Source organism: Primulina eburnea, chromosome 5 (assembly GCF_022965805.1).
Source record: "Primulina eburnea isolate SZY01 chromosome 5, ASM2296580v1, whole genome shotgun sequence".
Taxonomy (NCBI): domain Eukaryota; kingdom Viridiplantae; phylum Streptophyta; class Magnoliopsida; order Lamiales; family Gesneriaceae; genus Primulina; species Primulina eburnea.
This window is the reverse complement of record NC_133105.1, coordinates 27,262,076-27,272,665: the sequence shown is the minus strand read 5'-3', so window position 1 is coordinate 27,272,665 and position 10,590 is coordinate 27,262,076. Positions and strand designations below refer to the sequence as shown.

The window sequence follows — 10,590 nt, the reverse complement described above, 5'->3', positions numbered from 1 at the left end:
ATGCCTCAAAGGCCGAGTCTGCTCTCCGAAGAGCTCCTTGAGGTGCATATGAATGTCAGCAGCATTCTTTGCATCCTCGAATCGCCTTTGCAGCTCATCGTTCATTGAAGCCTGCATATAACACTTCGCCTTCAAGTCATGGTCGCACCAATCCTTGTAGGTCTGCAGTTCCTCGGGACTGCAGTTAGTCGGAGCCTCATCAGGGGGCGACTCAGTCAGTGTATATGCGATTCTCTCCGAGTTTAGGACGATCTTTAAATTTCTTAGCCAAGTGATATAGTTCGGTCCGGTTAGTATGTGTTTTTCGAGAATGACCGAAAACGGGTTGCGAATTGATGACATGTCAAAGATTGTACTGAAAAGTAAAACAGATAAATGTTAATGACTATTTTAAAATATTTAATAAGATATAAAGTTTGGACTTTTACTTTATAAATAATCGCTCCCACTGTTTTGACATTTTCACTACCCTCTAGTGAAAACGGGAAACACTTTCCTCAGAAGGTACGTAAGGTCCAATTAGCGAATTGTGATCCCGAATAATATCGGCCATCACAATTCCTAAAAGGTAGTTTCCAATTGCATTGCCATGCAACCCTCTACGTAAACTTTTGTCTCACGTTTGATTAGGACCCAATAATATGACGTCGTTCATCTTTACGTGTCAAGCCTAACCCATCGATATTGAACCTTAATGGACGGTCGCCATGAGTTCCCTCAATAATATGAGCCGAAATCATGGGAGTTCCACGTAGTTCACATCACCATGTCAATGGATGTCACAGCTTTCCGGCACCCAGGGCCCCCTCAATAATATGAGCCGAGCCCCGAGTACGGGTAGCGTTCATCATGCATCCATTGTCGATGGAAGACAAGGAAATTATAAACAACTTTATAATTCCCCTTTTCGGACTTGATATTAATTTTGAATCTTATTCAAAATGAGGGTTTTTAATTTTGAAAGGTCTCATCATTAATTTTATTTTAAAAGCTCGCCATGTTTGATCGTATGTTTGCCGGATTCATGCAACTTTGTTATTATAATAATAATAACGCACATACTCATTATTTATAACATATCATGCATATATTATAAATAGAAAACAGTACAAGGATGATCAATTGCCCCAAAACTAATGGCCCGTGTGAGCCAAACACGGGCCTAGGTCCAATCCTAGGGTAAATGCACGGGATGCAATGCAACTATACTATTACATTAGCATCCTATATTACATGTCTTCGATCTTCATAATCACCAAGGCCACCATCTTCCAATCTTGATCTTCCCCTATTCTAATATTTACAATTAAATATCCATGGCACATAGGGATACATCTCATGGGGGGTGGGAACGGGCCATAAACCAAGCCCACTTTATAAATTGATAATTATTACAATCATACAACACAAATATCCTAGCATACACCTAGCAAATTGGGCTTGGGCTTTTGATCATCCTTCATGCATAATATCACATATCATACACCATCAATTAATTATCACTATAATTAATTGATCCAATATTATATATCTTGATCCAATCACTAACCGCCACAATTATAAATTAAATTAACAAAGTATACAAACACCTTTGTCTACTTTCAAATTAATTTATTTATAATCGAATTTCTTGTAAATCACAATTTACTATAAATAATTAAAGTCCAACTTCAATTATTTATTTTATGAGAAAATATGTGCAACAATTGTAAATTTAAACTTAAGGGCCCAAAAACCATTTTTCACCAAAAATATTTAGGCCCATTTAAATTTCACAAATTATGTTGGCCATCCAATGGCCCAACATCTCAAGGCCCATGACACTAAGATTGTCCAAAACACTTTTGGAAACCCTAGCCGTCATCGCCGTCGCCGGAGCTCCGTCGCCGGATTCCGGCAACAACAAAATTTTTTTTTTTTATTTTAAAAGCTGGACTTATTCGGGCAGCCCCTCGGGCTGCCCTTTGCTGCCCGAAATTTCAGGGCAGCTCGGGCAGCCCTCGGGCAGCAACATGCTGCCCGAAAAATCATTTTTTTTTTTTTTGTTTTTCTTCAAAATTTTCGGCCCTTTGATTTTCTTGCACAAAAAAATCTCAAACGGTTAGAAATCGATCTCAACATAATATTATGCAAATATTACACAAAAACCGTAACCTTAGCTCGGATACCACTTGAAAGCGGACCGGTTACGGAGGCCGGAAACGCAACGGAAGCGAAAAATAAAAATTTTAAGAGCAAAATTTCGGCCCCCAAGATTCTTGTGTAATATTTGCAAAATCACAAAAACATGCATAGGATGCTTGTAGAAATTTACCTATCAACTCCTTAGAGTTGATGAAATGGCTCCAACTAAAGTATGAATACTTTAGCTCTTCTTTGGTAGACAAATCTACAAGCTCCTTCTTATTCCCCTTCAAGAATAAGGCCCACCACTTAGCTATGTAAATCCCCTCAAGTTTTGCACTAGAAAAACTCAAGGATTTTTCAAAGAGAATGATTTTTGCTCCAAGAAAATGAAGAACAAAAAGGAAGAAAAATGTGAGAGAAATCCTCTCAAGAATTCGGCCAAAGTGAGGTGAGTGGGAGTGGGAAGATTAGCCTTGGGTGTTACAAAAGTTGTTCCCCAAAAGTTGCATGCCTTTTGAATATTTTAATAAAAAGTAATCAAGGCTCTTCACCTCCCAAGCATGCAATCCCTACATGTCTCACTTATATATTATATGGTTTTTAACACATCAAAAACCATAGACTAAATTTTATTATCTCAAACACATTTGAGATAAATTAAATATTACTTGATTTTACTCAAGTCCCACTAGTTAAATAATTATTTAAATTGAGCTCTACAAGACTCAATATTATTTAATTAATTCAACACTTGAATTAATTTAATTAGTTAGACTCTACTAGGTCTACTAGTGTTTAATTAATTCAACACTTGAATTAATTTAATTTAGTCCACAACAATGTTTATGAAAATCACAATTTTCAACTACATTATTTACTTGGCCAAATTTTAATCTTAGGAACACTTCCATAAATTAAAATTTATATTTCTCTCATAGAAGTCATACTTCTATTTTTCTTTACGCTTATAAACACATTTATAAGCCGTTCAACACCTTGAACTATTTTTTACTTCTCTTCGGGATTTACAAAGCAAGTACTTGTGTGGCCCTCAATGGTTCATTGATACAACTAGCCGTGGGTTCACATCTCCATGTGATTCGGACTAAACATGTCCTTATTCGAGCATACCCCAATTGCTCCATTCTTACTTATCAACTCCTTGATAGTAAGAACGTCAGAACTCAAGTCTGATAGCACCCAACCAATCACGTTAAACGCCTAGCAGCATCGCTTACGTGATTCCCTAGGTATCACATGATAGTGCCTGCAAGAACCATTCAATTATGGTTAGCGTACAGTACGGTCCCTTCAACTCATATATCCCGATCGATTCGACAACTATTGGTCTATCGAGAGTTGTCAATGAATCGATACTATGTGTCATGTTGTGGTTGCATCGATGGTGTAATCTATGAAACTCCTTTCATAATTACCACCATACTCTGATCAGAGATTTCAACCCACAGATACATGAAAAACACATAGGATATCCATACCCGTAGGTAAGCGGTGAATCCCCGGCTACAATGCATCGACTCCTATATGTTTCGCCGTAACACCCAACCTTGCCACCTGATGACCCCATAAGAGTCGGTAAACAAGTCAAAGTGAAACGCTAGCATATAGAGTCTCAATGTTGTCCCGGGTCATAAGGACTAATGGTGTACAACCATAAACTAGGATTTTTCCACTCGATAAGTGAGAACCACTTGGAAAATCCTTTATAGAGGGTTGTTCAGTGCACTCTACCAGGAGCACCTATCTGCATGCTCGGACATCACAATGTCCCCTACCAATGAAACATGGTACTCACATCGCAGATACTAGTCTCTAACTCGATCGGCCTTTATCCTTCTTAGTGGCGGCTGAATCGACTAGGAACGGTTTAGAATATACAGTATTCCAAATATGAGTTTCATGATACTCATCATATGAGCATCTCATATTCTTTCTACTATTTGTATATTCAAGGTCTTTATCTATGCAACTAGCATGGGTATAAAGATAAAGATGCGCCAAATTAATAAATTGAAATATTATTAAAATAAAGATCGTTTATACAAAGAGTTTCATTGTGAACAGTCGGCCAACACTTGGCTCGATGTGCACCTACTCTAACAGTGATAGGAACAAGTAACTTAATCCATGGATTTAAAATTTCAAGATAAATATGAAGTCGGATATACGTCGATAGTCATAGTTCAGTAGGTTGAAAGCTAGTGGATTTAATAAAACGACATGCAATTCACCCTTGATAAATAATTAAAGAGATTTAATTACTTCACTGAGTTGAATTAGTTTGGCATAGCTTGAGAGGGTGTGTACAATTGGATATGAAATCTCGTCGAAAGCATAGATCATTGTCGAACGAATTAAGTAGATTAGCGAGTGGTAAATGAAATACTTAGAATGTTATATTATAATACTGGATATTCGAATATGTAACGTAAGTTCACCAAATGCTCGCATTTCCTTCCAAGATGCATTTAGATGACATGTTCATTTCATTTTCAAATACTTGATTTCGTAAATGAAATACTCAGAATGTGTATTAAAAAACTGGATATTCGAATATGCATTTTAAAAAAAAAATTAATTCGCAACTAATTGAATTTTTTGAAATACTTAGTTTTACTTGTGAAATACTTAATTTTAATTTTAAAATACTTGATTTAGTAAATGAAATACTCATAATGTATATTAAAAACTGGATATTCGAATATGCATTAAAAAAAAAACAAATTCGCAACTAATTGAATTTTTTAATGTATTTGTTAAAATTTCAGAATGTGTATTAAAAAGCTGGATATGCGAATTTGTTTTACTTATGAGATACTCAATTTTAATTTTAAAATATTTGATTTTGTAAATGAAATACTTAGAATGTTGTATTAAAATACTAAATCAAGTATTTTAAAATTAAAATTAAGTATTTCACAAGTAAAAACTAAGTATTTCAAAAAATTCAATTAGTTGCGAATTTGTTTTTTTTTTTAAATGCATAGTCGAATATCCAGCTTTTTAATACACATTCTGAGTATTTCATTTACTAAATCAAGTATTTTAAAATTAAAATTAAGTATTTCAAAAGTAAAACTAAGTATGTCAAAAATTCAATTAGTTGCGAATTTGTTTTTTTTTAAATGCATATTCGAATATCCAGCTTTTTAATACACATTCTGAGTATTTCATTTACTAAATCAAGTATTTTAAAATTTAAATTAAGTATTTCATAAGTAAAACTAAGTATTTCAAAAAATTCAATTAGTTGCGAATTTGTGTTTTTTTTTAAATGCATATTCGAATATCCAGCTTTTTAATACACATTCTGAGTATTTCATTTACTAAATCAAGTATTTTAAAATTAAAATTAAGTATTTCATAAGTAAAACTAAGTATTTCAAAAAATTCAATTAGTTGCGAATTTGTTTTTTTTTTTAAATGCATAGTCGAATATCCAGCTTTTTAATACACATTCTGAGTATTTCATTTACTAAATCAAATATTTTAAAATTAAAATTATGTATTTCACAAGTAAAACTAAGTATTTCAAAAATTCAATTAGTTGCGAATTTGTTTTTTTTTTAATGTATATTCGAATATCCAGATTTTTAATACACATTCTGAGTATTTTATTTACTAAATCAAGTATTTTAAAATTGAAATTAAGTATTTCACAAGTAAAACTAAGTATTTCAAAAAATTCAACTAGTTGCGAATTTGTTTTCTTTTAAATGCATACTCGAATATCCAGGTTTTTAATACACATTTAATACACATTCTGAGTATTTCATTTACTAAATCAAGTATTTTAAAATTGAAATTAAGTATTTTACAAGTAAAACTAAGTATTTCGAAAAATTCAACTAGTTGCGAATTTGTTTTTTTTTCAATGCATATTCGAATATCCAGTTTTTAATAAACATTCTGAGTATTTCATTTACTGAATCAAGTATTTTAAAATTAAAATTAAGTATTTCACAAGTAAAACTAAGTATTTCGAAAAATTCAACTAGTTGCGAATTTGTTTTTTATTTTAAATGCATACTCGAATATCCAGGTTTTTAATAAACATTCTGAGTATTTTATTTACTGAATCAAGTATTTTAAAATTGAAATTAAGTATTTTACAAGTAAAACTAAGTATTTCAAAAAATTCAATTAGTTGCGAATTTGTTTTTTTTTAAATGCATATTCGAATATCCAGTTTTTAATAAACATTCTGAGTATTTTATTTACTGAATTAAGTATTTTAAAATTGAAATTAAGTATTTCACAAGTAAAACTAAGTATTTCAAAAAATTCAATTAGTTGTTAATTTGTTTTTTTTAATAAAAAAATATTTAAATTAAATATACATGTCATCCAAATGCATTGGGATTGATGAGTGGAAAGAGAAGATGTCCAACAAAAATAAATATTTATATACTTTTTTATTAATTAAAAGGGTAAAAATGTAAAAATGCATGAAATATGTAGTAAAAACTAAGTTTGTCTTTTGTTAGGTACTAAATTACAAAAAAAAACTGTTGAGTACTGAATTTTAAATAAATCTTGGATAAATGTATTTTTCTACAAATTACCCTTGATTTATTTATTATTTTAAAATTATATTTAACAAGAAATTAATAGTCATTGATAAAGTCTACAAAAAATCGATTCCGATATAAAGTTAATTATATATGATATAGAATTCTAAAAACGAAATATATAAAAGTTCGTAAGAGTTTAAATATTATTTAAACAAAATATTATGAGTTATATTTTACTATCAATGTTATTATTTCATTAATTTTGATATTATTTTGATGAGTTACAGTAGTATTTTAAATTGATAATTATTTATCATTAATATACTTTAATTATGTAAATTATGATTTATATATTAATAAAATATATAAATTAGTTAATTTTTAGGTTATTATAATGAAATGGATTCAACAACTTAGAATTTTAATTTGGGAAACAATTTTAAAAGTAATTATATAAATTCTTAATTAATTTATTTGATATAACAAAAAATTAAACTAAGATAAATAACAAAATGATTTAGAAAATCAAAATTTTAATTTTTATTATATAAATGATATTTACGTGCTTCATATTACTGTAAAAAAATCCTAAACTGAACTACATACATGAAATATTTGGATGCTACATCCCAGAGCAGAAAGACTAGAAATAAATTTATACAGATTACGAATGGAAGAAACAAATCTCCGAGCCGAAAAATTTGAGTAAAACTTCCTATTTTCCAAATCATTCACATCCATATTTAATGTTGTTCTACAAAGCAAACCAAAGCTTTTATTACAGCAAACTAAAGTTGTAAAACATACGAAATGAGATGGTCTTGTTCAGTTGTTCCTGTCTCCTGCCAGAACTTGATACTGTGCGAAGAACAAGATATCTGCACCGATTATCAAGTAATATACCAAATATCAAATCCGTGTATATACATACACGTTTACAAGAAGATAAATGCAGGAAATTTAGATGCATACCAGCTGAATTATTCACAAGCAATTTTCGTGTCAAAGTTGCTAAGACATATGGCAAAAGCCTGGAAAGCTGATATTGGAAACCGGTAGTCCATAGAGAACACATCTTTCCCGACTTTTCCGAACTGAAGGATGACCTTACCATGTTCCGGTCCAACTTGCCCATTTTCTGGAGAAGCAACCAACTGAAAGTTTTTTACTGATGCAACAGTGACGCGACCATGGAAGTTCAGACACCAGCACTGGAGCTGCTCATGCCATCTGGGAGCTTTATTCCTCAAAATAAGTGAACCATCTCCTTTGCTACTTGAAAATCCAGATGATGTTTTATCCATGCAGTTCGATTTAGAACGGAAAAATGGGAATGAAGGATGGGACTCGAGACTGGTGCTAGGAAAATACATCTGAGTGGGAGCAACTCCTCCAAGTCTAATTGCAGAAGCGGGTATCGCATCCATAATACAATGCATTCTTCTTGGCCCTCTGTTTACAAAAATACGATTAATTGGACTAGAGAGTACAATTTCATCTCAAACGCCAATAAATCATGCATTCTTCTTGGCCCTCTGTTTACAAAAATACGATTAATTGGACTAGAGAGTACAATTTCACCTCAAACGCCAATAAATCATGCAACAATAGACATTTTCTTCTTACCTAGCTCCCAGTACATTCAACTCATATGAGATGTGAGCTACCGGATAGCTGCCAGTAGTAACTCGTGAATATGTTTGTTGAGTGGGCTGACTTTTTGACATTTTGGGTTCAGAATGATGGGACAAAGCATCGTACACAATAAACTTTGTTCCCAAGAAATTAGATCTGGAGAAATAAAAACCTTGAGTCTTTTATAAAAACAAGAATTGTAAAGCACTAAGCGTCTGCCAGATAGTAACGTTTTACTTTTAGCTCAAGCCTTTTGTAATTCAGGAGTCCAAGTGTCACGTTTTACTCACTATACTGTATAGGTAGACATATACAGGACATTCCCAAGCAATCTCTTTCCCAAAATCTTTCTAATTTGCAGCTTGTGGGAGGGAATAAAAAATGTGACCTTGACTCTGATTTTAATTGCATGACTGAGCACTTGATCCAACAAATTTTGATATTCGTATTACTCAAGCTCTAGAAGTAAACTGCACCTTAATTTTCCCACATACGCGCTCCTTCCTTTCTGCATATCATTGACTTGTAGTGAGATAACGTAATCAGTACACGTGGCTCGTCTACACTTACGAGCAGCAAGAAGAAACTTGCCATCATCAGCCAGCGCTGCCACACACAGCAAACATAGAAATCTAGGTGAACGATGTGTACCTACAAATAGTCAGCGACACAAAGTTGAGAATACAACAGCTATGTACCTTGACTTAAACTTGCAAAAAGATTATATGTTTGAGTGTCACGATTCCGCTTTATAAAACACTGAAAAATAGACTCCCTCGGGCCAGGCTGCAAGAACAGAAAAGAGTTACTTAAGCAACATCCAAAGTCGAATCCCAATCTCGGTCACCATCCCCCTACGACCAGAAATTAAAATTCTATACATGAAAAAATACATCCAAATATAAGCTTTTTATCTCTTGATGTTACCCTTATCCACAAAAATCATTATGTTCTGGTGAAAACCGTGAACAAAGTTGGAACACAAATTACATTCATTGTCTACCAAAGGCATAAGATGATCAAAGCAACATATCGACATACAGAACGTGCAATCCACACTAACATTATTTTCGACTATGAAAAGTTACAACCACACAAAAACTGGTAAAGAAAACTAGAAAACTCAAGAAATCAAATCAACCATGCATAACCAATAATCAAGAGCTAAAGTTACAGAACAAACCAAACGATGAATCAAGAAACAAGCTTTATACCCCAAAACCAGACCTGCTTCACAGAAATTGGAAAAGTGATTCTCCCAGAAATCTCAGGGACTTTAACCAACTCCTTCATCACCTCCCTCCAGCTTCTACACACACCAGCACACGCCACTACGTGCTTTCTCCGGGGCCATTTGGATTCAGACTCCTCGATTCTCATCAACACTTCCCTCAATAGCTCCGGCGGCAGGTCGGACCAAAAATTACAAGTTTCCTTCTCATTCTCGCCCGCATGGTTTTTAATTATATCAGATTTTGCTTTCTCAATCCCAGCAAACGAGCTGTCCTGGACCACTCTACGTGACCTTGTTTTCAATCCCAGTATCATTGCATAAACTCAATTTCTTCGAATTCATTAATTTTCTAAAAATCCCACCAAAATCAAGTGTGCCTTCTACCTATATTCCTACTCAGTGAAGGGCTTCACAGAGCACAAAGAACAAGACTCAGGCTCTTGGGAAAATCCACGAAGCAACGAACTAATCTTCGAGAAAATTCAAGGGAAAATCAAGATCCCACAAGCACACGACCAATCTGGATCAGAAAAGGGAAAATACAACCCAAAAAAAACTGCGCTTGACAGGTGGAAATCCAACATTCAAAATAAGGATTCAGACTTCCTAATTCTTCTCATAATCTGATGCGAAATGGAAGCAAATTGGGTCTGACAGACAAGAAAAAGTTGGTGAGATGTGATTTCGCTAAGCGAAAGGATTCGAACCAAATTTTTATGGTATTCGTTGAAATATTAAGATACATATCAGATAATATATTCAAGCGGTAAGTGGATATGGATCATCACGATGGGACCCACTTCGAATAAAATATATATATATATATATGTGTGTGTGTGTGTGTGTGTGTGTGTGGTAATTTAATTGTTCTCTTGCTGATAATTGGCTTATTGCACTTCAATAAATTATAGTTTAATTTTTTTATTTTACTTCTTAATTTCAATATTTTTTTTAGAAATTATTTACAATTTTATGATTAATAAATAAAAAATTCTGAAAATAATAATTCTATCTTGTAACAAATCCAAATTTGACTTGTGAATAGTGATCCTAGCTAAT

The 10,590-nt window shown here is 32.8% G+C and overlaps 1 protein-coding gene across 2 annotated transcripts; it reads right to left on the bottom strand.

Moving 5' to 3' along the window:
• Positions 1-7,297: 7,297 nt before the first annotated feature.
• LOC140833152 (tubby-like F-box protein 6) lies at positions 7,298-10,254 on the bottom strand. 2 transcript variants are annotated; one of them, XM_073197618.1, is made up of 6 exons: positions 9,525-10,254; positions 8,996-9,083; positions 8,774-8,903; positions 8,289-8,453; positions 7,635-8,114; positions 7,298-7,540 (listed from the first exon to the last, which is right to left on the bottom strand). In XM_073197618.1, the coding sequence occupies exons 1-5, from the start codon at positions 9,843-9,845 to the stop codon at positions 7,643-7,645; spliced, it is 1,176 nt and encodes a 391-aa protein (XP_073053719.1). In that variant the 5' UTR covers positions 9,846-10,254; the 3' UTR covers positions 7,298-7,540; positions 7,635-7,642. The 2 variants fall into 2 exon arrangements, with proteins under 2 accessions (XP_073053719.1, XP_073053720.1); XM_073197619.1 differs by lacking the exon at positions 8,289-8,453.
• Between the last annotated feature and the right edge of the window lie 336 nt (positions 10,255-10,590).

Bases quoted from the DNA above. Each gene is read 5' to 3' on its own strand.
- LOC140833152 (XM_073197618.1), bottom strand. From the start codon at position 9,845: ATGATACTGGGATTGAAAACAAGGTCACGTAGAGTGGTCCAGGACAGC. The intron at 9,084-9,524 runs GTCTGGTTTTGG...CTGTTCTTGCAG, and splicing joins TTCCAATTTCTGTGAAGCAG to CCTGGCCCGAGGGAGTCTAT. The intron at 8,454-8,773 runs GTGCAGTTTACT...TTATTTCTCCAG, and splicing joins GCGTATGTGGGAAAATTAAG to ATCTAATTTCTTGGGAACAA.